The sequence below is a fragment of the Aedes albopictus genome, chromosome 1 (genome assembly GCF_035046485.1).
Source record: "Aedes albopictus strain Foshan chromosome 1, AalbF5, whole genome shotgun sequence".
In the NCBI taxonomy this organism is placed as follows: Eukaryota; Metazoa; Arthropoda; class Insecta; order Diptera; family Culicidae; genus Aedes; species Aedes albopictus.
In genome coordinates this window covers 187,968,139-187,996,087 of record NC_085136.1, presented here as the reverse complement: position 1 = coordinate 187,996,087, position 27,949 = coordinate 187,968,139, and the positions used below count along the sequence as shown (strand labels likewise).

General features: G+C 39.9%; 1 protein-coding gene across 7 annotated transcripts in view; it reads right to left on the bottom strand.

Moving 5' to 3' along the window:
• LOC109419224 (forkhead box protein O) overlaps positions 1–27,949 on the bottom strand; it is a 223,204-nt gene that overhangs the window by 115,184 nt on the left and 80,071 nt on the right. Inside the window, exon 2 of one of the 7 annotated variants that reach the window (XM_062846022.1) lies at positions 27,911–27,945. The exons of the other annotated variants lie outside the window; for them this stretch is intronic. Within the exon in view, the coding sequence (XP_062702006.1) occupies positions 27,911–27,945 (35 nt within the window). The remainder of the gene's footprint in view (positions 1–27,910; positions 27,946–27,949) is intronic. 7 annotated transcript variants of the gene reach the window in all.

The following is a 27,949-nucleotide window of genomic DNA, read 5'->3' as shown; positions in this document are numbered from 1 at the left end:
CTGTGTCACATAAAGCATGAACGGTCAAATGGACACAAAATTCAATACAGAGTAATCATATTCCCCGTAATTAGACTTCCATATTGTGTGGTGCGGAGGAAACCAGAACTTGCTCTGTTCGATAAGTGCTTGAAATGCACATTTTTCTTGCTTCCGCTCGCATGATGAATTTAGTACTGGATAGTTCTTCGAATTTTGACCGGAAGCAAAGAGGGTGATTATCATAAATAGAACATAAATATGCTTTATAGGAAACTTTTGGCATGTCGTAGTATTCATAGCCAGAAATACGAGAAATCAATATTACGGTATGGTCAGTCTGTGACCTAGTTATGGTATTTCAACTATAGAAGAATTTCATGGGCAATAGGTGTATTGACAAACTAGAAGGAGCGTCAAACATAGCTCTAGACTTCCGTACAACGCACTTCGATAGTCACTGCTACATAACCAACTCGAACCCCTGGGCTGATGCCTACAGGATTGTCATTGCCACTTAGGAATTCCGGAAGTCTGCCTGAGGTCCTTGACAAAGGGGTCGAGGTGAGAACTCTTACATTCAATTCTGAAGGCAATTCTGAAGGTGAAGAACCTTCAGATCGGCACGGCACTTCGGCTACGGAAGGACCCGGTAGTACACAGGTAGCCTTGGTACAGGTTCTTGTGGCGGACGCAAATAAGTCCGCTGAAGGTGGGTTGGTCAATATGCTAACTGACCTTGCATGAGCCACCGGAAGTTTGCTTCAGGAGTCTGGAACCACGACACAAGTCATGGGACTGTAAAGGCCCTGGCAGGAGATGACGCACAAGGCTACACGAGACCACCCACGTGTTATATTTGTTCCGCGAAATCCGTGAACAACAGGCACTCAACGGGTGGTCCAAGGTGCCCGGTTTTCAAAAAAGCCGTTCAGGAACACGTTTGTTCGTGTGCCCACGTTTTCGCACAATGTGTGAACACATGCTTGCCACATGAGGTGAGGACACAACTCTGGACAATCTTGTCCAGAGGTTGTATAGGGATGAGTTTAGCTGGAATGCCGTTTCAACGGCTATCACCCACATCGTGTTGAAGCTACAAAGGAGGTGGCCCGTGGACTCGGAGAATGGCTAATGCAAACGCTATACAGGAGACGATCCAGAAGTTCGGAGTCGGCTGCGTACGTCATCCCGGTGCCCTGTGGTCGAAATCGACCCTTACAGCGATTAAGTAACCGCGTGGAGAAAATCATGGTCATTGGATCCGAGCCGACGCACAGTGGGAAAAAAACAGTGCAAACCTACACTAAAATCTGTATCTCACGAACGCATCCAGTTTTTCTAATGAACAAAACGGTTTTAGACGTAAAATTGTCTGGAGAATCGAATAAAAGTGGTTAAACAGACCGCACGGATCGTTATCCTGCTCATTTTGCCCTGATTCCCCTGTTTTTATTGACTTTTATATGAAACCAGCTCTATAAAACTTATGAAACATGAATGTGGTTTGCTTTGAAGGACTTTTCTAAAGGATTAAGATGTAGAGAATCGATTGCAGTGACCGCATGAATGTATTTATGCTTATTTTACCCTTATTCCCCACATATATTAAGTTTTGTATGAAATTAGCTGTATAACTTACAAGAAACTTATGAGTGGTATGTCAAGAAGCGTCTATTTGGAGGATTATGATACTAGGAATCAATTAGAAGTGGTTGCAGTGACCGCGCGAATGTAATTATGCTCATTTTACCCTAATTCCTCACATATATTAAATTTTGTTTGAAATTAGCTCTATAACTCGCAAGAAACATATGAGTGGTATGATAGAAAGCATTTATTTGGAGGATCATTATACAAGGAATCGATTGGAAGTAATTGCAGTGACCGAGCGAAAGTAATTATGCTCTTTTTGTCCTCATTCCCCACATATATTGAGTTATGTATGAAATTAGCTATATAACTTACAAGAAACTAGAGATTGTCGGGTTTTCAGACCCGACGGGTACGGGTCGGGTGCGGGTTTGAAAATTAAAAAAAAATCGGGTTCGGGTCGGGTCCGGGTTTAAAAAAATCCAAAACTTTCGGGTACGGGTCGGGTCGGGTTTGAATAACGTCGGGTTCAAGTCGGGTTTGGGTACCAGTATAGATAATGTGGTACTTAAGAAATGCTCTATTTGTCATGCACGTTACATTTAATAATTATTTTTGAACTCGGGTTTCGGTCGGGTTTTTTGAGAAATATTATTTTCGGGTTCGGGTCGGGTTCGGGTTTCACCGCTGAAAATTTTTCGGGTTCGGGTCGGGTCCGGGTTTGACGAAACTTTTTTTCTCGGGTTCGGGTCGGGTACGGGTTTTGAAATTTGAATTTTTTCGGGTACGGGTCGGGTTCGGGTCTGAAAAATCTGAAACCCGACCATCTCTGCAAGAAACATAATGGGGTATGTTATAAAAAGTTTCTTTAGTGGAATCTATGATACAAGGAATCGATTAGAAGTGATTGCAGTGACCGCACGAATGTTATTATGCGTCTTTTACCCTAATTTCCTACATATATTGAGTATTGTACGAACAGAAGTCACTGTGACTTACTGCGCAACCCGTGCATATGCTGCCGTCACTGTAACCATGTGTGTTGCTTGGGTCGCGCGGTGACTGCAATCATTTTTAATCGATTCCATGTATCATAACTCGCTAAGGAAACCCTTCTTACCAAACCATTGATAATTTCCTTGAGAGTTATGGAGTTAATTTCATACAAATCTCAACAAATGTGGGAAATAAGGGTAAAATGAGCATAACTACATTCATGTGGACACTGCCATCACTTCTAATCGATTCCTTGTATCATATAATCCACTAAAGAAACCCTTTATACATTCCCCATTAAGTTTCTTGTGAGTTATATAGCTAATTTCATACAAAACTCAATATATGTGGGGAATAAGGGTAAAATGAGCATAATTACATTCGCGTGGTCACTGCAATCACTTCCAATCGATTCCTTGTATCATAATCCACTAAAGAAACCCTTCATAGCATACGACTCTTAAGTTCCTTGTGAGCTATATAGCTAATTTTATACATAACTCAATATATGTGGGGAATGAGGGCAAAACGAGCATAATTACTTTCGCGCGGTCACTGCAATCACTTCCAATCGATTCCTTGTATAATAGTCCTCCAAATAAATGCGTCCTAACATACCTTTCATATGTTTCTTGTGAGTTTTATAGCTAATTTCATACAAAACTCAATATATGTGGAGAATTAGGGTAAAATGAGCATAACTACATTCTGCAATCACTTCTATTCGATTCCTTGTATTATATAATCCATTAAAGAAACCCTTTATAACATACCCCATTAAGTTTCTTGTGAGTTATATAGCTAATTGCATACAAAACTCAATATATGTGAGGAATTGGGGTAAAATGAGCATAATTACATTCGCGTGGTCACTGCAACCACTTCTAATTGATTCCTTGTATCATAATCCTCCAAATAGACGCTTCTTGACATACCACGCATAAGTTTCTTGTGAGTTATACAGCTAATTTCATACAAAACCTAATATATGTGGGGAATAAGGGTAAAATAAGCATAAATACATTCATGCGGTCACTGCAATCACTTCCAATCGATTCTCTACATTTTAATCCTTTAGAAAAGTCCTTCAAAGCAAACCGCATTCATGTTTCATAAGTTTTATAGAGTTAGTTTCATATAAAAGTAAATAAAAACTGGGGAATCAGGGCAAAATGAGCAGGATAACGATCCGTGCGGTCTGTTTAACCACTTTTATTCGCCTCAAACCGTTTTGTTCATTAGAAAAACTGGATGCGTTCGTGAGATACAGAATTTAGTGTAGGTTTGCACTGTTTTTTTCCCACTGTGCGACGGTTGGAAAGGGGTCCTCGGCAAGGTCAGGGCAGCTGGAGGCCCCATGTCGGCATGTCCGTCTGAGTGCTGGCTGATAGAGCCTTACTTGCGGGAAGGTCACAGTGCACACGGTATCAGTTATTGATACTTACTGTGCAACTGGAAGCAGGCGTGGTGTCGACCCTGCATGCCTTCCGAGGACAAAGGGAGTGATAAGAACCACTGGCTAAGTGCCAGCATTCTATCTTGGTGGACTCCATAAAGCGCGTCATCGATGTTCGTTGCTGCAGGCTACACAGCTAACGTTGAGGGTGCGATGTACTTTAGCCCCTCTCAAAAGAAATGCTTTCTTGGTGGTTCCGGAGAGACGAAGGGTTTGGCGATCATGTGAATGTTGTTTAGTGGGCCGAGGAAAGAGTAGTTTTGGCTTTCACTTTTTTTTGTAGAAGGCGGTCTTACGTGAAGACGGGAACACCGTCATACGTCGCGATCCATAATACCGGTCACTCAGACTATCCAGATGTCTGTGGAGAATATCCCCTTCCTGTTCAAAAGCTAGAGACCTCTGGGGACTCTCTAGTCTTAGTCTCTCAGGACTCAATCATCTAAGGGAAAAGAACACAAATAAGCGGTGTAGCTGATGGAACGCTTACTAAAGAGCGTGCTAAGCTAATGCATGCTTTCTCGAAATCATACCTAACGGGTGTACCAGTGAAGGACAGGAAGAGATAGGATGATATTTTAGTAGGTCGATTTTCCGCCAACCTCACACTATACAGAGTTGCTGTGGCAGCCCATTATCATGGATCATCTAAATTACTCGGAACAAGTTAGCAACACTGCACTGCTCTCTTAGCTCAACTGGTCTATGATATGCCGAGTAAGTACGATGATCTTGTTTTTCGCTTCTTGGCGGCTGGTCTCTAAACACCAAACATTTAAATAGTCGTCATCAACAGATGCTATACCGCACATGGTGACCTCACACCAGAAATGCTGAGTTCCATGGTAGATGTTAACGGAAGCTAATAGCGATAGACATTCGGGAGCGAAAGTAACGTCGCAACAGAAGCTAGCCTAAGGACTCATGGAGGCGCAGTTCAATAAAGAAATTAAAGGAGTCGTTGGAAATTCGACCTGGTAACAGCTAGAACTCACGCAGGATGCCGATTTCTCAACCCTCCCTGTACATTAGGGTCAATTTTTGTCCTAAACCGTACACTACGTCAGCGAGATGCATTAGGAAGGTTAAGGCGATCCTTTGCACCCTCATGGGAATAAAGGACTGAAAGTAAAGCGTGGTTATAGGACGTGACGTCAGAAACGGTAATGTAGACGTAAAACGGCCGCTTAAGACTAACGAATATGGAAGAGCGGCTTTGAAGTGAAGTTACATCGCAGCTCACATTTCTTGCTTGCAATGAAAACCCGTTTCAATTCGCAAACGAACTGCAAGACCTGTGTGCAGGAGTAGTCAGGAGTAGTGCACTTTCAATATAATAACAATTTGCATAACTTGATAGTATGAAAAATGTTATCAATTTAAAAGAAACTTTCCTTCCATTTTCCGACGTAATATACGAGGAATGCCGGAAGCAAGTCAGTCGAAGAAGACATAAACAGTATACATATTTCAAAAGATTCAAATCAGAGCCGCGAGTGAGGGGATTGAGATTCTACATACATTTGCACATCGTCATCACTTGGATCGTGAGTGGATTTCGTTTTCATACCTAACCGAGAGGCACAAGGCAGTCTTTGGTTTAGAAGTCACTTTCGCTTATCCGTCGTGTATGGGAAGCGTTTACATATATCAGATTGCCAGCATTTCTGTCCTCGAAGCGATAAAGCGGCGAAAAGCTGAAGAAAAGTGGAGAAAATAAATAAACACAAAATTGAATTAGATTACACACATAGGAAAGTTTTCCACTTTCTGCGGAAGCCGTCCAAAATTTCGCCCCCTAGCGGCAAGGCTGGAAGATCCGCAGGGCATTATTCCGATGATACGATGATGGAGAAGAGGGAGAATCCCTAACCCCAAACGACACGATGGGAAGCCATTCCTCTGCCAGAACTCCACGGATCGCCTATGTACGCGTACACAATCGAAATAAATCACAATTTTATTTCGATTTCATGCTCAAGTTTAACACATTAAATTTATTGTGTAATGTCGTTACGCTTTCTTGCTTATTCTTTCCACAAATCTGACGATAAACGAATGATTGACGGGAATCCCGCGCTGGAATGAGATTTTGAGTGGCTTTCGGGGTGAATGTGATTGTAACCATACCACCTTCGCTGTCGACCGCGAAAGATCAATTCGAAAATAGAAGAACAGATTGGTAGGTATTGATTTGGAGCCGCGGGCTGGAATGAAAAAATCGCTTTCGATGAACGAGTGATTTTGAGTCATTTTTCTAAGAACAACGCATTACTTTGATGTTATGTGTCGTAGTGTTAATAACTATTTGGATTTATAAAATTTGGATAATTTTGGTCATATCTTGCAGCTTCAATTTACTATGACTCAAACCTAGATTTCAAAAGCTTAGCTATCTAGATTTACAGATAGTGCTAACAGCATCAATCACATTACCCTAATCAAATATGATTCAAGAAATTACTCTTAGTAGGTTTTCCACGAAAATCATCATTAAAGTATAATATTTCTCATCAATAAATCAACGGCCTATTCAACCGCACGTCAATGGCAGACTCCTCTGCTCTTCGTGAAACTTCTTTTGTTGTCACATATTGACAGATGAAATAATGATATGTTGTGACATGTAATAGGCTTTAAGATTCCGCTATTCATTCTTTTTATCTCACTCCTGACTGACGCCTACACTTCGGGGTTTCTTTGCTTCCTCATCTCTCTGCCAAGTGTCTCGTAGCAGCTGACGTCATTAATCACAAAAAGGACCTACATGGTGGCAAATACGTAAAATATAGGACTGCTTTGCGAAAAGCTAAAAGCACTAGGCTGTACTTGTATGACGTTCACCAAAATCTTTTATCATCGTCAGGGCTACGTCTAATCTTGAGTCGAATTTCACCCCTCATTCTCTAGGACGTCGAGGACGAGATAATGCCCTGTCAAAAATTAATGAGTGATAAACTGTTACAAGGGATTTGTTCACACTTTTTGATGTGCGCGTGCATCGGCTCCGCTAACATTCCGGGTGTGGTGCCCGTGCACCGGCTTTCAAGTGGTATGTCTTTTCGGCAGAATTGTCCGTTATAAATAAATTATCATCTTTCACAAAACTTCCAGACAGTAACCAGTGAGCAATTATAAGGCAGTCTGAAGGAATACGCACTGCGATCTTGCTTCACGCCTGCTGGCTCGAGAGTATGGTGCATTAATTATGCAAATAAACCTACGCATCAATGAAAGAGAAGAGCTCGGCCGGTTGAGAAACTGTGACGGAATGCAAATTGCATTTTAATTGCGCATCAATTCAGCGGGATCAAGCTGTTCGGGGGGAATCACCGAAGCTTCGTCGTGTTATAAGCTGTCCTTTGGTGAAACAAGAGTGATATTGGACAAGAAAAAATAATGTTACTATGGTAATGTCGTTCTTCACAGTTCTACGTATGAGGCCTGGTGTATCCAACATGCTAAAAGTATGGGTACATGCTAGTGTGTGCTAATCTCAGAGGGATTACCCCGCCCTGTATAATGTACTAAGACCACTGGTGTTTGCGAGGGCCAATGAATGACGGATCAGATGTTAAACTTGCGGATGATCATACCCGAATTTTGGGAATATATATTGCAGACTCACTATTTGTTTAGTGATTTTGAAGCAGCGTTGAGAGAAACCAATTTAAGGGGCTGTCCATAAACCAAGTGGTCATTTTTTGGGACTTCTCAAACCCCCCCTCGTGGTCATTTGTCCATAAAAATTTTTTTATTCGTCCATACAAAATGCTCATAGGCCGAACCCATCCCCCCCCCTCATGACCACGTGGTTCATGGACAGCCCCTAAGTAGATGTCAGGACATGGTTTTATGGTGAAGCTAATGTGGTTGATAAGCGCTACATTGAATAGATCATAATCAACTGTTTGGATCGCAGACATACTTACCTTACCGATCAGGCTAAGGGCGGGGTGACCTCTGCTGTACATAGTAGCCGTCTCCATTCCACTCGGTCCATGGCTGCTTGTCTCCAGTTTCGCACTCTGCGTAGGGTCTGCAGATCGTTCTCCACTTGGTCGACCCACCTAGCTCGCTGCGCTCCACGTCTTCTTGTACCGGTCGGATGGCTCTCGAGAACCATTTTAGTCGGGTTGCTATCCGACATCCTGATGACGTGACCCGTCCACCGTAGCCTCCCGGTTTTCGCGGTATGGACGATGGTTGGTTCTCTTAGCAGCTGATGCAGCTCGTGATTCATTCGCCTTCTCCAAGTCCCGTCTTCCATCTGCACTCCGCCGTAGATGGTACGCAACACCTTCCGCTCGAAAACTCCAAGGGCACGTTCGTTGGTCCTCTGCACGTAGGGTCCATGTTTCGTGCCCATAGAGGACGACCGGTCTAATCAGCGTTTTGTAGATAGTTAACTTCGTGTTACGGCGAACTTTATTCGATCGTAGAGTTTTGCGGAGTCCAAAGTAAGCACGATTTCCTGCCACAATGCGCCTCTGAATTTCTCTGCTGGTGTCGTTTTCGGCGGTCACCAGTGAGCCCAAGTACACGAATTCTTCAACCGCCTCGATTTCATCACCGGCGATATGAATTCGGGGTGGCGGGCGCGGTAATTCCTCTCTGGAGCCCTTTGCCATCATGTACTTTGTCTTCGACACATTAATGACTAATCCGAAATCTTAAGTGTCCACCTGACGCGGGTGACTGATTGTTTGCTTTCCGCGCGGAGTGATCAATAGCGCTTAAGTTTGTATATGTTGTCGCGTCTTTAATAGTAAATATCAAGCGATCACCTGACGTGGGTGGTCGACTGTTTGCTTTCCGCGTGATGCGAACAATAGCACTTCCGTCTGCATATTTTGTTGCTTCATTTGTAGTAAATATTGAGCAACCACCTGATGAGGGTGGTTGGTTGTTTGTTTTCCGCGTGAAGCGAACAACATCACTGCAGTCTGCACGGTATACTGCAACTTCAAAAGGTCATATTACTTATCAAAGTGAATCCTGACCCAACGATACCTGCCCAACTAACAATCACTCCTTCCTGCAGCCTTTGGTGGAGACGTGCGGTAAACGCCAACTTTCACATAACAAAGGATGCTATTAACATTCCTTCACTCTTCCAACCTGACTGCGAGGAAGTGGCTGGCGCCGTTATTGTACTGTTAAAGAGAGCCTCTGAAGCGTGCACAGTGAGAAGGTTGACCAACCCCAGTCAATTATTCAGTTGATTCATTGTGCAACTGTCATTGGTTCGGGTCAATCACGGAGTAGCAACCATAGATATGTGCAGTCAGTCTAAGCTAAGCTAAGACAGGGTGTCTACTACCTGGAAAAACCTGGAAAACCTGGAATTATCAGGAAATTTTACTCGACCTGGAAAAATTCTCAGGGGATTCTGGTGACAATCAAGGAATTTCAGTGATAATCATTTCAATAGAAATTTTCAGTTAGAAATGCTTCAAAGCGAATAAAAATTTCGGCTGCGCCGCTACTAATTACCCGCTCGTTGAATATTATTTACCATTACCCTTGACGTTGAAACTAGTACTTTTTCCACAGCAATTTTGGATATTGAGTTCACAAATCTTTCAATTTATTGCAGTGTTAAATATTGGCTTGATGACTTAAATTGTATGAGCTATTTTTCTTCCTTTTCATGTAAATATACTTTCTTGCAGAATTTATTGAGGTTTGCATAACAAATTCGCAATCGCCTGTAGATGTTGAAAAATACATGAACGAACAAAAATATATATTTTAAGCGTAGTTCTTGAATCTCCTGCAGCATACTATTGATCAATTGGAACTCCTGGTGGATTTGGTGTTAGTATTTCTAGCGAAATTAACTAGATGACTTCTGGAAGAATTTTTAAATATTGTTTCTGACCATTTCTGAAACGTTTTTAGAAAAACTCATAAATGATTCTAAACAATGTTTTTAAGAATTTTCACCTCTCTTTCCCATAGTTGTTTCTGAGCTCCATGTTTTAGAACATGGTTACCAACTTATTAGTATCTATTAGTATATTCTTATTGTTAACTACTTGTTTCAAGAGTAAAACTATTGACGACCAAAACTATTGATTTACAACATTTTTTCTATTAGTTTTGAAAATAGTCAATCTGTAACAATATTTATACACTTTTGGTAAAAACGCTGTTTTGACGTAAAATAATCGTTCAAATTTGTTGTGAAGAAAAGAATTAAAATATTCTGAAGGAATTCAGAATTCCTCTAATTGAATTTATGTGGACATTTTTAAAATTTTCAAATGTTACTGACAGTATTATTTGAAGTCAATTATTTTGAAACTCTGAAAGGATTTTCTGACTGAAGTCCTATAAGCATATCTAACATTTTTGCTAACAATTTCTATAAGACGAGAAATCACTGGAAAGAAGATTCTAGCGAAATTTCAGAAAAATACATGCTTGAGTAATTCTTTTGCGAAACCAACGAAAGTCTTGGTGCGCAATAACTGAAGGGTTCCTTGGAGGATTTGTTTAAAAGCGTTAGCTGCATTTTTTTTTTAAATTTCCGACAATATTTAAGAAAGTTTGCTCAGGAACTACTCGGAAGATTTTCTGCTGGAATTCTTCAGAAATTCATAAACAAAATTTCCATCAAATTATGCAGAAAATTCTCCTAAAGTATCGCCAGGGTTGTTTTAAGAATTCCAACAGACAATTATCTCGTGCTTGCGTCCTAAATGCTGGTCGAATATTGTCCTTAAATATCATAAGGGGGATTCACTTAACAGCGTAAACCGTTGTTTCAATGTTATCCTGATTATACATGGCTATCGCCAAGGCAATCTTTGATTATTTCAATCGCAATTTCAAGAAACATTTCAAATAGCAGAAAATCATGGGTTACACAACAATTACAATTGTTTAGTGAATCCTCCTATTATAGTTAGAACTAAAAATTTCCCAAAAAGTTGCATTTCTAGAAATCTGAAATCATGTTAAGTTTAGTCGATTTGGTAAAGTTAAAGAAACCTGGAATTATTTTCCAAAACCTAGAAAAATCCTGGAATTATCAGGGAATTTCATTTTCATAATAGAGTAGACACCCTGTAAGACACATAAATTACTAATCCGATTCATTAATGCCTGGCTTCACTCTTTAGTCGGATGTACGTTTCCGCCATCCTCTCAAATTTACGAGCTATAATATGATATTGCAACTATATGCGAAGGGCCCATATAGCCGAGGCGGTAAACGCACGGGTATTCAGCATGACCATGCTGAGGGTGACGGGTTCGATTCCCGGTCGGTCCAGGATCTTTTCGTAAAGAAAATTTCCTTGACTTCCTTGGGCATAGAGTATCTTCGTGCCTGCCACACGATATACGCATGCAAAATGGTCATTGGCAGAGGAAGCTCTCAGTTAATAACTGTGGAAGTGCTCATAGAACACTAAGCTGAGAAGCAGGCTTTGTCCCAATGAGGACGTTACGCCAAGAAGAGAGAGAGAATATGATATTGCAGCGAAACCAAGCAGCTGAACGGACTTCGTGAAAATCGTTCCACTCGTGTTTATCCCCGCTCTCCTGATTACACCCACCCTCTAAAGCGATGTTGAACAGCAAGCACGAAAGACCTTCACCTTAACCCTCTACGAGATTCGAAGGGACTCGAGAGTGTGCCTGATACTCGAACTACGCACATCACTCGATCCATCGTCGCCTTGATCAATCGTATCAGTTGTCCGGGAATCCGTATTCGTCCTGAAGACGAAATGCCCAAATTGTTTGTGGCCTTGAATTAATTGAAGAAGGTTAACGCTTTGTTAAATTAAGGCGAAACTGGATCCATTTCCCCACTTTTTGGTTTTTGATTTTTTATAAAATAACGAAGCAATATTTTCAAAATCGGTTTTCGTGCACATGTAGAGTATGGATCAATGTATTTCCTGATTTTTTTTTCGAGATGGAAAATGTTTTTAGTTTTTGCAGAAATCATGTTTAAACAAAATTTCACAAAAAAAATGGTTTCTGCAAAAATTTAAACCATTTTCCACCTGGAAAAATTCAGGAGATATCTTGATCCATACTCTACATGTGCACGACAACCGATTTATAAAAATATTGCTTCGTTATTTTATTAAAAAAAATCAAAAACCAAAAATATGAGGAAATGCTTCCAGTTTCGCCTTAAGTGTTCATGTCTAGGCCAGTCTAGTTATGTTAGTGATGAGGCAGTGATTGATGGTGATGTGTTTGATGTGTCATGCGAATTATCGCGACCATCACGAGACAATCATTAGAACCGTTTTTTTTTTTGGAATTACCCTTCCCTAGTTCACCTCTTTGTAGTGATGCCTTAATATTGGTGTGTGCTTTAGACGGGTTGCGCGAGAATCAGTCTCTCTGAGCAATGATGCATTATGGGCAAAATGAGAGCGTTTGTTGTAAACAGGGCGCAGTGCGTGGTACTGGTGGTACGCTCTGTGTGTGCGTTCTAACCAGTGCCGGATTCAGCGGGTGGGGGCGGGTTGTGGGTTTCAGTAGGGCCAAAAGAGTTCTTGAAAGAATAAAGGACTTTGGACGCCTTGTGGATACGACACTGTGGATACGCCCGGATGATACTAAGCGCAAGAATGGAACTACTATGGCGTTCCCAAGAAATATCTGGCAAATGTCAAGTTTGAATGATAGTTTTCTTTATAAACTTCTATCCGTGTTGCCCTTTAAATTCCCTTAAATTCCTCTGGTTTGAATATGTTGGTGCTAAGTTGGGTTTCGCTGTTGAAAAAGATGACAACTTCATAAAACCTCAAATGTGACGAAGCAACAAGTGTCGCAAGCAACAGATCCAGTATCCATTCATTCCTTTGCGCAAAAAGACATAACATCTTGTATATTTCACGCCCAGATGGAAGCCCTTTTCACAGAAGACAAACGCCACCAGCATGTAAAATAGATTAATTCTATTATACAGAGGAATCAGCATCAGCCAGTGGCAGTTCCTCGGTATGGCAATATACCGAAGCAAGCAGTAGGGACCACCTCAGGTTCTCAGTCACGCCCAAACATCACTGACTGCTGTGAAAAAGAGGAAATCCCAAGCAGCACGACTCTTCGACGAGGACGAGGACGACGACGATACAAAAAGTGTCGATCTTAATTCCGCATCGTTTTTCATTCCCGCCAAGGCCACGACACGACCGTGCAGCAGTCAGTGTTTGGGTTGTCGGGTGGGGTCGTTCCGCACACAAGCGAACAGAGTGGGTGAAAGTGGCCCCATAAAAAAACGATTGGCGGAGAAAGGATTTGTTTGTGATGTAATCCTTTTAAGAGACTGGAATGATTGTTCGGTGTCATGATGCCCTGCCCTTATGCAGTGAGAGGGTTGTGCCTTGCGATTTTTCAATAAAAGTGATATAGTGTCCTTAACACCAATTAATTAGGCAAAGCACTCAACTGAACCTTTTCGTGGGTGCGAATTCTCGTTCAACTACTTGATAAGACCTATTCAGGTATGACATGATACTCTCTTCTCTCGTTCTATTTCAAGTATTACAACATTATAACAACATTTCCACTGCATTCTCAATACATATACAGGGGTTACTCAAAATAACTGGGATAGGTAAAGTTTTCACTTTTTAAAAAATGTTCAACTCGCTGTAACTTTTCAAAAAGGGCATCAAATATTCTCAAATTTTTACTGTAAGTTCATCAACTAGTTGTGTATCAGTGGTCAAAATTTGGAGAAGATCGAGCCATTCTACACGAAGTTATTAAGGTTCTAGAAAAAGGTATAATTATCCGATAGCCAACTTTGAGTTATTATATCTCCGGATTCAATGAACCGAATGCAATGAAATTTTGATCATTTATGACTTATATAATGACCTAATAAGAACTTTTGACTAAACTAAAAATTCTTCACACGAAAGAAAATTATTACGATTGGATTATTTTTCTAATATACCACCAATTTATCCAAAACTTCATCATCGTTTCAAAATTCGAGATAGTAATTATAGTTCATTTAAATTCCCTCTAATTGACTCCAATATGAATATGTTTTGAAAGGAAGTAACAAAATAACCGGCATTAAACTGAAAAAGTAATGGGATGCATATGAAAAATAGATAAATTTACTAAAAAACATACATTTATTCTATCCGCCATAACTTTTTTTCTTATTAATAATTTCAAATTAAGTAAACTATTTTTCAAAGTTCATTATATAAGTCATAAATGATCAAAATTTCATTGCATTCAGTTCATTGAATCCGGAGATATAACAGCTCAAAGTTGGCTATCGGATAATTATACCTTTTTCTAGAACCTTTATAACTTCCTGTAGAATGGCTCGATCTTCTCCAAATTTTGACCATTGATACACAACTAGTTGATGAACTTACAGTAAAAATTTGAGCATATTTGATGCCCTATTCAAAAAGTTACAGCGAGTTGAACTTTTTTTGAAAAGTGAAAATTTTACCTGTCCCAGTTATTTTGAGTATCCCCTGTATATATCGGAAGAAATCACCCGGCCCGATGACCTTTAGCCTAATGGCGCTCGATCAAAAGACATATATGGCCGGACACCATAACAAACTGTATATTTGTTTTGAAATTCAAAATAAAATGCAAATAAATCTTTTTCCTACATGTTATGCTAGATTTTCAGTGGGTGGCCAAAATATTTGGGGCAGGTAATTTTTTTTTCTCTCTGGAAAAAGTTCAACAAGCTGTAACTTTAAATAAAGCCTGTATCCGCAATAATCGGGACACAGAAGTACGGCTGTAGCTCTGTAATGAATCGGTAAAATTGGCCAAATATTTGACTGAGAACTCTTTGGTGTATGTTTATTAACCCTCGTCGCGTCTTCGGCCACCTTCAGCGACACCGCGCACACGCGGTGTATCACAAGCGAGCTTTTTTCATGGTGCGTGTACTCAGTACACGACGCGACCGCTCCCGGGTTATTTGTGCCAAATTTCATTAAAATCGATGCATTACTTTTAACTGTGGATGAAAAATAAACAGACGTAGTTTTAAGCATTTTGTACAATCTTGACCAATTTTCATTCGCATAATAGACAGTTCTTTTGCGCTACAGTGCAAAGTACTGTGAAGATAATTATGAAATTTCGTTAGCAGTTATGATACTTACAGAGACACTTTCTTGCAAAATTTCATCAACTTTGATCAACTAGTTTGAAAGTAACAGGTGTTGATAGGGGTGAGTGTTGGTGAAAAATTTTTGCGTTTTTTCATGTGCGATGTTTGCCTACCGTCGATGGGGGTGACAATGGGTCTGGGGGTGAGATTGGGTCAAAACAGAGAAACAAAATTTGAAATAGCTCAATAACTATCGATAATTTATATTGAAAACTTTATATTATTTCAAAGGGGAGATGTTTTTACACGTCATGATGCAGAATAAGATGTTTTGCAATAATCGTTTTTTGTTATATTTGTGGCTAAACTTATATGATGAAACTACTAGTAAATCACTCTGAAAAAAATTCTCCTTCGTAATGTTTAATACAAGTAGAGTAAAGTGAGGCAAAAGTTCGAGTGGGGCAAGAGTTTCTTTTGGAGTTTTTGTTGTCAATTCAAATAATTTCTTTCGGGTGTCGAGGTTGTTCGAACCCTTTTTGAAAAAGAGTCTTTCACTCCAAAAATTATGAAAATTGAGCAATATTTAGAAAAGTTATGACAAAATGTTGGTTTTTGATCAAAAAATTGTAACATGCGATGGTCCTTCCAATGCATGGAATGGAATTGTAATGAAATCGAATTCGATATTTTATTTTGGGGCGTAACTAGGTATATTTTGGAGATGCTTTTGCATGTATAACTTTTTGCAAAAAAGATTTGGAAATCATATTTTACACATAGTGGGGCAAAAGTTCGAATTGTGGGGCAAAAGTTCGAGTCATGTGGCAACTTTAGGTATAAACCTAAAATTCTGCAAAATGTACATATTATCTCTAAGCGTGATGGAATTAGTGAGAAAATTCGATCAAAGTTGTAAAAAAATGTTGTTTTGTCTGAATTTGGCGGAAAACTACTAATTTTTGGTGTAGTAAGTTTAACCTTGATTTGGGTAAAATCTAGATCGAATTTAAGAGTGTATTCCAGTTCTAACATCAAATATTAAGTGGTTTCAGGTATTCCTATTACCGAAGTGTCAAAATAGTGTGCTAAGGTTAGCGAAATTCCACAAGCACTAGATTCGAACTTTTGCCCCAGTGGTGGGGCAAGAGTTCGAATAAAACACACACATGCAAAAAGTGTTGTAACTCAAAATTGAAAAGACATTTGGCATAACTTTGTTCAGCAAAATTTTAGCTCATGGATGGTAGAATCACCACACGGTATTTATTTATTTTTATCTGCTTCGATTTTTTGAAATAGGATGAATTTTCAACTAGGGTCGAACTTTTGCCCCACCTTACTCTACCTAACCATAAATTTTCTTATAAGTGGTTAGCTGTGGGTATTACCTGGTTGATGTAATAAAAAAAGCGGGCTGTCATTGCTCTTTTTATTTAAAAACTTAATATTTTCGACCCTATGTCTAAATATTAAGAATGGGAGTGGGATTGGGTCAAGCAAGTTATCGAGTGCACATAACCTTAACTAAAAATTCAACTTGTTATCCAGTCCCCATTTGACGTTAGAGTGGTGCCATGTTTACCGTATTTTCACTAAAGCACGCTTTCTTTCAAAAATATGTCGAGAAGCGTCAAACGAGTGTGTTAATACGTTTAGTGCCTAAAATCATTTGTAACAATACACCCATGCGTGTGGACAGCTCATCTAATCATCAGCTAATCTTTAGTGCACTGCAATATCGGAAGCTCACAAAATAGACTTAACATAATATTTGAACGACCCTCTATCTTGAGTAAGGTGATTTGCTTTAGCAATATAGAGGCCAATGATCATGTACATAAGAGTTTATAACGGAGGGTTTGGTTAGACATTTCTTATGCAGTATACAAAAACTACCATGTTTTTTTTTTTACAATCAATCTTTCATTCTTTCATCGCCCCTCCCTCATTGTCATTTCTCCTCCTCTCATGGAGGTTGAAACTCTTAATGAGGATGATTATGATGGCTAAAAATGATGATACAGAATACAAAAGTTATTTTATCAAATTTCGACCATTTTTTCCGTTGTATTAGCCCTTTTAAGTGGATTAATCATCTTTTAAAATTACCTAAGCTTTTATTTGTCATGATAACATTAAGGGGATTCACTAAACAGTGTTTAGTGAGTCCCCCTATTGTGTTTTAAGTAGGTTTACTATATATGATCAATAAAATTAATTTATATTCTTAGATAGGTGATTTCGAATACTTTGACCCATCCTCACCCCCTCTAAGGGGTGAGATTCGGTAAATTTTTAATCATTTGTAGTTTACTAAGCAATTCATATAACGTGATACTTTCTTGCTAAACTATCATTACCACATAGGAGAGTATACATACCAAATAAAAAGTTACTCCGACTTCAATTGCATTTGTTATTTAACAAACAATCTTTGAGTATCGTTTTTTGACCCATTCTCACCCCCAACGATGGTATTCAATACTTTTGAATGTCTCTGCCAATTTTCATGAAATTTTCACAGAAGCTAGTTGATTACGTGTATATTATGCCTGTAAAATTTTATGATTATTGTTATAGTACTTTCAATAGTATAATCGAAACAACAAAGGGTGCTGACTAATTGCTGTCTGAGGGGCCAAAATTACGTTCAGTCCCAATACATGTTTCGACTATGAAATTGTTGATAGTGCATCGATTTTTTTGAAATTTTGCGCATACAACAAATGTAGTTTGAGAGGTTTGTGTTCAAAATTTTAGCCATATTCTTTTCCAAATTCAAAAGTTACAGCGCTGAAAAGCAAAACTAGGGGCTGTACAAAATTCAATGGCGCACATTCTACTCTTTCATTGCTACAACAAAAAGCGATGCATCAATTCACATGAAATTTTGTAGGTGAAATGAACACATCTGAAGATGTTATTAAGCCAAATTTGAAAGATTTCCATGCGTCTATTGCAGAGTAATAGCTGTATATCTGTGTCCCGATTATTGCGGATATAGGCTTTAGAGTGCATCAAAAATTCTCAAATTTTGACTGTCAACCTATTATCTGTGCATAATTGGTACAAATTTGGGCTCGATTCATTAATCTTTCGCAAAGCTGAAACCGTTCTCATAAAACAATATTTTATAGACAGCTATTTTTTTGATTTTCACATTTCTGAAACCTCCGAAACCAGTGAATATAATTTAATGAAATTTTGAATATTTGTTAACAATATATGGATACTTGATATGACGTTATTATATGTAATCTATTCAGACAATATGTTTTTGTCTACATAGAGGAAAATAAGTTAAATTACAACACCTCACAAAAAATACTAAATGTGTTCTTCCTATAATTCAAATATGCTGTAATATATTCTATTGAAATTATCTTGAGAACAGAAGTAGAAAATCTTTGCACTTCAAATCTAAAATGTAATGGCATTGATGTAAAAAATAACATATTCACGAGAAAGACTCAAAAAGTGTCAATCCTTCATAGCTTTTTACAACGTCCAAAAAGTGCCTATTTTGTTAAAAACTTTCGAAGCATTCATATATTGTTGAAAAACGTTCAAAATTTTATTTGATTCGGTTCATTGGTATCGAAGACATGACATTTCAAAAATTAGATGTCTAAAAAATAGTGTTTAACGAGAACGGTTGTAGCTTCGCAAAATATTAACCAATCGTGCCCAAATTTGTACCAATGATGTACATACATGTAATTATATAATTGACAAACGATCCAAATTTAAGAAACTTGAAACCAAACAGTAGGCATGTGTACGGTTGGATTCGTAAGATTTTTTGCCAGAATTTTGTTGTACAACGTAAACTAAAGTGATCAGACGTCCCTGATTGTGCGGGACTGTCCCGGATTCAAGCTAGTCATCCCTCATTGCAAAGCGTCCCGAATTTAGACATTCGCTAAAGAACTTTTAATTCGTAAATCAACGCGGCTTATTATTCTTGATTCTTGTAAGCTTCAATGTTTTCGTTAACAGATTTGGGTGTGGAAAGGTGTTGAAAATATTGCAAAAGTGATAGGACAGCGGTAAACCTTTGCTTTACACGCATGCCGCTGTCCGATCACTTTTGCAATATTTTCAACACCTTGCTTCACCCAGACCTGTGAACAAAAACATTACTTCGTACACGTAATATTCAGCATACGTGTAGTACATCTGTGTCAAATATTGAACTCAATCCATCAAAGCAAACCATAGTCACAGCACAGGCGTTTTTCCGATTAATTATGCACCACAGTGTACTTCCAGCAAGTAAGTCACAGTGACTTCTGCGCAACAAAAACCTGCGCCGCCGTGACTCTTCTGTGACATGCGTGTTATCTGAGTATGGTAATGGATCTTTTCAACTACATCGTCAAATTGTGCAAGTGTTAAAGCTATGCTAGGTCACGCAAAATTTTACGCATCATGAACCTACTTTAAGAATTATTAATAGATTCAAAGGAGCACCATATTTTTCATTTCTTTGATGTTTTGTGTTGAGAGAGCCTCTCAAAATCCAACTAAGGACTGTTTCTAGTCTAGTCTAGTCTAGTCTAGTCTACACATACACAGCCATTCATTGAAAGAATTCTGGAAAATGATAGAATCGACCAATTCTACCATTTTTCTTGTCATTTTTAATGTTTGCAGTACATTGGAAATGCATTACAAGCATTAAAGCGGCCAGACCAACTAAGGACTGTTTCGGAAATTAACTATAAACGTTCAAAATGCTCTATCTCGAAGCACGGTTGGTCTTTTTATTCCGGTTCTTCTATGAAATCTTCAACAGCTTGAAGAAATATGGAAAAAGTTTAACATTATTGAAAATATGGTTCTATGTACACCACACAAAAAACAATCTGTACATAATGCAATTTTTTTTTTGACGTTTAAAAAATTTGTAGCGAAAGGAATGTGTACGGTGAAAAATCTGCAAAATAATGATTATTACTAATTATTACTAATAGTTATGCACACTACAGTACAGTACTGTAGTTACCGACTTTTAAAATTCATATTTTGGATAGAAAACCCTCCAACATGTAAATAATGGTCTATCCAAAAAAACACCTACTTTTTGGTCGAACTTTGACGCTTTGTTTTGAATATCTTCAGAGGTTATAAAATTCCGTTCACTGGTAAAACTACTTCTTCAATAAATTTAAATGCATGCCCAATAGGAAAAAATGTGAATTTTCAACTTAAACTATTTTTAATTTGCGTAATCGTTCTTTGAAGACGCATAAAAAAGAGTTCCTCAAAAAATGGCCTTTCTTATATTTAAGAATTGCGCTAAACTGCGGAGGAACTTTTTTTTTGATAAAAATAATTTCCCTATATCATGCACATTCTGAAAAAGAATATGTTTGTACAAAAATAAGAGAAAAAATTGAATATTTTCCCAAAATTTTCACAATTTAAAATTTTGAGGAGGTGTCCAAAATTTTAAAAAGAAATGAAAATCCAAGTTGAATGATTATTTTTTGAAAATCAGAAATGCCATTTTTTATTTAAAAGATTTCTATAGTATCTTCAAAAATAAAGTTATGTTTATTTCGAATAGATTATTTTTTAGGCAGTTGTGAACGTTTATAGTTAATTTCCGATACAGTCCTTATATAATACTGATTGAAGTAGTGAACCTAACTGAAACAAAGTTGCATTTTCTCCCAATATTAAGTCTGTTTCATTTAGATTATTGAGCACCAATACTCCGCAATTCAGAGAAAATCAGCACTAGTAACGTAGTTCAATAAATATCAATAAGTTCAAAAGATTTATACAGATCGTAGCATCGGAATCACACATTCAATCACCGCAAAACCAAATAAAGTGGCACAAGAATCTCATTCCTCACGAAACGCCAACGATGATGCACGTACCTAAATGATATCGTTTGTTCCGGAAAAGGTGAGCTCGTTGCTAGCAGTAGATAGGTGATATGGGTGATATGGGTGAGTTGTAGGTAGTATCGGGATACCTGCAGCCGAGTAACACAAATAGGCAACCGGCGACGACGGAACGGCGCGACGGATGCAGTGATGGCTGGGTGATTCTATATGGCACATATCCGTGGAGAAAAACAAGATTGATTCGGCTTTCTTTATTCGGATCGTTGATACATCTTGTTATAACGAGGCAAGCCAGATAAATCTTTCCAATTTGCTCCGGCCTAGTGCTACTGAACACACGTTAGAAACGACGACATGCCCTTACTCTCTGCAGGGCTTTTGGCACGACATGTATGGATGGATGGAAATCCTGAAGAGTGTATGGGGGGTGTGACAAAATTCAGATTTTTCTTCTAATTTTCATATTTTTTATCATTATGCTTTTCATGTGAGTACCACACATACTTTTTACAAGACAGAAAATGGTCATTCGTGGTTACATTACATATCCACTATAGACCCACCCTAGTCCAAATCCAGCTTGCAATCAACCATATGATATGACACCGACGAACCCTAGGTGAAACATCGCGCGAATCGTCATGGAGAAGAAAGATAACCCACTTGCTACGACTTCGATGACGACGACCCGGCGAGAATCCAATAATACAGAAAAAGATATCACCGCCGCATACACCTTCAATCAACTAGTGACAGCTACAGAGCGGCAGCGTGCTCGAGGCGCATTTAATTCACGTGAAAGCTGTCTCTATGAAGAAGACTGCAAACCGGGATATATATTTATTAGATCAACTCATCGCTTCACGTTACCACCATGATTGGGAATGTTCGCGGATACACGCACAAGAATATACCCACATGACCAGGGTTGGATCAAACACGACGCATTTGTTCTTTAAAAAACGCAGAAGGCAATATAGACAGTCCTGTCAGAAGCTGGAATTCCTGTTTCGGAATCTGAATTTCCAGTCTCGGAATCTTGTGTTTCTGTCTCGGAATCTGGAATTCCTGTAGAAATTGTGCAAACTTGGGATTCCAGTCTCAGAGTCTGGTATTTCTCTCTCTCTGCATCTGGGATCCCTGTCTAGGATTCTGAGATTCCTGTCTCGGAATCTGGAATTCCAATCTTAGAATCTGGCAATCTGATTTTTTTATAGCATTTCGGGATACTTATATCGGAATCTGGAATTCCTGTCTCAGAATCTGGGATTCCCGGCTCGGAATCTGGAATTCCTGTAGAATTTTGGGATTCGCTTTCTGTCTCAGAATCTGGAATTTCTATCTCGTAACCAGTGATTCCTGTCTCAAAATCTGGGATTCCGGTTTTGAAGTCGGGGATTCTTGTCTCGGAATCTGAGATTCCTATCTCGGAATTTGAGATTTCTGTCTCGGAATCTGAGATTCTTTTCTAGGAATCTGGGAATATGGAAAGCCTGTATAACTCGGATTCCTGTAGAATTTTGGAGTTCATATACCGTCTCAGAATCTGGGATTCCTGTCTCGGAATCTGAGATTCCTGTAGAATTTTGAAATCCCGGTCGAATCCTGTCTCAGCATCTGAGATTCCTGTCTCAGAATCTGGTATTTCTCTCTCGGCATCTGGAATTCCTGTCTCGGGATCTGAGATTCCTGTCTCAGAATCTGGTATTGCTGGCCTAGAATCTGGGAATCCTATGTCAGAATCTGGGATTTTTATATAGGAATCTGGAATGCCTGTCGAACTTTGGAACATATATTCCTCCTCAGTATCTCTATATCAGGATTCTCATCTCGGAATCTGGAATGCCTGTTTCAGAATCTGGGATTCCCGTCTCGGAATCTGAGATTCCTGTCTCAGAATCTGGGATTTCTGGCTTGGAATCTGGGAATCCTATACCAGCATCTGGAATTCTTCTCGAGGAAACTGGGATTCCTGTAGAATTTTGGGACTCCTGTTTAATTTTGGAATTCCTATCCCATCTCAGCGTATAGGGTTTCTGTCTCGGAATCTGGAATTTTTGCTTCAGAATGTGGAATTTCTATCTCGTAATCTGAGGTTCTAAAGAAGATAAAAAAAATCTTCATAAATGAATATACCTAATACCTATATGAAGTATGAATAAGAACTCTACTCCCTTTTTTCTAAACAGAGCCGACCCTGCCCGTTTTGTGGTTTCCCGCAAACGTCGTCGTCGTGGTTGTCGTCGGAAGGAAGTCGCAGAAATTGCTCCCAATAATGCGAACTCTACAAGTGACTCCCCGATGCACCTTTTTGATATGATTGAAGACTCTTTCCGAGGAAGAGTGTAGTGTACACATCCTCAAAGTACGACGGCGGTGGCAAAGTGTACATATTTGCTCTTGTTGGCCCCTCGCAGGTGGCGACATATCCACACACGCACACGTGCCACACCGCCATCAGGCCAAACGTCATCGTGGAGCTCACGTGTGTAATATAATAGGAGCACAAGACGGGGAAGACGGATGACGACCGACAGTTTGGCGAACTCACATGGTGCTATCAAATCACATACATATTGTACCGTGCACAGCGGGCAACCGTGTCGAAGTGTGCAAACTTTGTGGAAAAAAGACGACAAGTCGGAAAAGAATAACCCTAGGCGCACGGTTGCAGTGTTTTGCTATTTATTTAAATTTAATGCTATCGTCTTCATTTCGTTGATTCGTGAATTCAAGCCTTTGTCATCCTTGTCCGATATCGTCATTTAAGAATTGGGAGAAAAATGTTTTCCTTTCGAAAGAGGCAAGGCACAAGGGTTCATGTTCGGATCAAATTGCAATATTTAGATTTTTCAGGAGAGCCACTTAAGAAAATTAAAAGGGTCGCTCCTGTGTATGTTTCACAAATATAATTCTTTCAAAATGTTGTCTTAACCTTCCTAATGCATAACGTTGGGAACAGCTCGCTGACGTAGAGTACTGTTTGGGTCAAAAAGGACCCTAATGCACAAGAACGGTTAAGCAAGCACGTTGAAGCAAGACTGCTCGATTTTACTAGTACATTTAGAAAAGTAAAAGTGATAAACTATGTGTATATTCAGCATTCACTACAACAATTACTGATAACTAGAGTCTTAGGTTTATTTTAAAGATAATCACCACAGGCCACTAGGAATTTTTCTTTTCCCAATATAATCTATTCAATAACATACATTTATTTGCAATGGCATGTTAAAAAAAACCGCTGGACACTATCGGTTAATTCCACGAGTTTAACAAATAAATACTGAAAAATTGTATGGTATTATGCAATCAATAAACACACGGTCAAGGCTTGATAACGTAAAATGCAGGCCACATTGAGGTCATTAGCCTCTTCCAAGTAACTCCTATCCCAAACTACCCGTGGCACCGGCCGGGCTGCAAACAACCTCACTGCCGTGTGCAGCATACTTGTCCCATGTTTCCCATTAGCTCAACCGTACAAACAACTATGCTGCTCACGGCAGCTCAGGGAAGATTAGGTAACTAACCCCAATAGGAACATTGGTCGTAGACTGACAAGGAAGAGGGGGCGGGGGTGAATTCATTCTACACGCCAGAGCGTATGTTCACCAGGAGGAGCGGCTCACAACAGCCTTTGTTCTTCATATTAGCGGCGGCTGATCATCGTCCGAGAGCCAGTGAAGGACTCTAACCTCAACTATGCACCATGGACCTATCGTGGCGCAAACATCGACTCTGACCACTATCTGGTGATGGTCAAACCGTAATCAATAATGTACGGTAGCGGCGACCGCCACGGTACAACCTTGAGCGACTGTAGCAACCGGATATCATCTCAGCATACGCGCAGAATCTCGAGGCAGCGTTGCCAGACGAGGGCGAGGTCGATGTGGTCCCTCTAGAGGACTGCTAGAGACCAGTAAAAGCAGCCATCAACGACGCAGACTAAAGCATTATACGTGGAAAGGAGTCGACGAAACGAATGGAGGAATGCTGAGCGATTTTGGAGAAGAAGAATGCAGCACGAGCAGTAATGCTGCTGTAAGGAACCCGGCAAAACGTGGAGCGCGGAAATAGTAGACCCGCCTGGAAGAAGCGAAGTAAGAGGAAATGGAGCTGCTGTGTCGTTCCCATGAAATACGGAAGTTCTACGAGAAGCTCAACGCATCCCGCAACGGCTTCGTGCTGCAAGCCGAAATATGCAGCAGAGGACGGAAATAAGCCAACTCCCACGCTAAGTGAAGGATGCCATTCACCAGCTCAAAACCAACAAAGCAGCTGGTAAGGATGGCATCGCAGCTGAACTCATCAAGATGGGCCCAGAAAAGTTGGCCACCTGTCTGCACCGGTTGATAGTCAGGATCTGGGAAACCGAACAGCTACCGGAGGAGTGGAAGGAAGGGGTAATCTGGCCTATTCACATGAAAGGAGACCGTTTGGAATGTGAGAATTTCCGAGCGATCACCATTTTGAATGTTGCCTACAAAGTGCTAGCCGAAGGCTATACGAAGGCGCATCATCAGTGGAAGTCGTGTCTACTATGAGCTCCAGAAGAAGTTGCGGTCTTAACAAGATTCACCCACGTACCAAGTGCACCATGTACAAAAAGCTAATAAGACCGGTGATCCTCTACGGACATGAGACATAAACCATGCTCGAGAAGGACCTGCAAGCACCCGGAGTTTTCGAGTGATGCATGAGAAGGACGATCTTCGGCGGCGTATAGGAGAACGGTGTGTGGCAGCATAAATTTCCCAACCGGAGGAGAACGTGCCTCTGGAGCAAATACATGCATGTAAATGTATGCACTATGGCCCGAACCACGACGTAAAGATTATCATGGAAGACCTAAACACTCAGGCAGCCCAGGAGGAGGAATTCAGAACTACGATTGGGAAGAGCAGCGCCCACCAGCTGACAAAAGAAAACGGCCTACGACTCATCGGTTTCGCTGCCTCCAACTTGTAAGCATGTTCCATGAAGCCACTCTAGAGAGTTGCTGGAGTACAGTAAAAACAGCCATCAACGACGTAGCCAAGAGCACCATCGGTAACGTGGAAAGGAGTTGACGTAACGAACGGCATTCGACGAGGAGAAGAACGCGATAGGCCATCAAGATGGGAATAAAAAAGGCCACCTGCCTGCAAAGCGACCATGTAAGAACCTTCGAGCGATCACGATTTTGAATGCAGCCTACACAATGTACTATCCCAGCTCATCTTCCGACGTTTGTAACCATAATCGAATGAATTTGTGAGAAGTTGTCAAGCCAGCTTCGTCGACGACCGGTCGATAACGAACCTGGTTTGCAGCGTATGGAAAATCCACTCGAAATTACTTGAAAACCAGGTCCGAACGCAACAATTGTTCATCAACTACAAGACGGCATGCTTTCGATCGCTCACGGTTGTTAAAATCGTGGACTATAACCAGATGTCGTGAAGAGCAACGACTAAGATTTGTGGATCATTTAGAACGTGACACCGGGTAACCCCCACACTATCTACAAATTGAAAGTTGCAACAAAAATTGCCCGAAAAGTCCTTTAAGAGCATGTCCTCTTCAAAGACACACTGACTGTCTGACATTTAAAGTAGCACGTTATCCTACTACCATAGTAATTTTCCATCCAGCGCCATCCGTCATATCCGTTGGACAATTATCGTCTGCGAACAATTTCAAAGTGTGAAGATTGTTCCTTTAATAAAATGCAAATGGAAGGCTATCATCTTTGGCGCGCAGCGCATTCGTGTATGTCTTCATGTTTCTCCAGAAATGTTGAATGGAGATGCAAGGCGTACACGGTTGCATTTTGCGATGATTTTCACTTGCTCGTCCTACGGTGGTACGCTGGAGAGCTCGACGTTGTGGCGGACAAGCTGCATTTAGCCCCATGTATCGGATAGCAACAATTATCATTTTTCTCTTGGACGATCTTTCGTACCTACCACACACCGCATGTGTTAAAGCTCAACCGTAGAAACAAAACGAAGCTGGTTGTAATTTATCGATAATTCATGCAAAGTGATTCCTATTTCGTTTTTAATAAGCATTTTATCATCATCGACCCGTGCATTCAGATGATCATCAATTTTCGGTAGCAAACGGTTGCCAACAGGAGAATTTCACTCAGTTGCAAGGGCAACGAACGGAATTTCTTCCCTTTTTTCCGCTCGAGTTACCTATTTTTCTGCCACTTGTGCTTAAGTCGTTCGTAGGGCGATAATTATATCCGTCATCGTTGTCGTCGTCGTCGTCGTTATTCCAGTGGGTAGCAGCAACACCTTGGATATCTGTTTGATATGATACTCAAGGTGGCCCTTTTGCACCTACGACAGGAAGGATGTTACACCAGCAGAAAGCTTTCCTGGAAACAACTGTCGCAACAGAATTAAGGAAATCAATAAATGGCTGTTGTCGTAGTTATGATGTATAAATATATTTTTCCATAGAATGAATGATAATACATTTATTTATGGAATGTATCAAAAGTATTATTCCGATGGTTGAAGGTTGATTTATTAAGCTGCAAAATTATGCCCGAGGTTCAATTATGCTTACACAAATATCGATTTCACTAGAGGCATTTGCAGTGTGCAAGTGTTGATGTTCTAATTTAGAGCAGAAGGATTCCTGTCACGTCAAAAAGATAATCAAAATGCGAAGGAAAAGGACTGTCAATGCAACTGCTTACCCACTGCAGACTGTATATCCACTGAATCAAAAGCAAAAAAAATAATGTAGGAGAAACGTACTGGTGAAAAATAAACCCAGGATCTTCATACGAATAAAAATAGGTAGCAGTTAAACACCAAGCTAGTCAGTCCAAGTCATACAATTGATACAAGAGATATGGCAAAATTTTAGTAAGAGAGATCGCGTATCAGCAAACAAACTGACTAACCTGCAGGTTACTGCAGCACATTACTGTACCTTTCCATTGGCAATAGGAGAGATTAAGAATTTACCTGC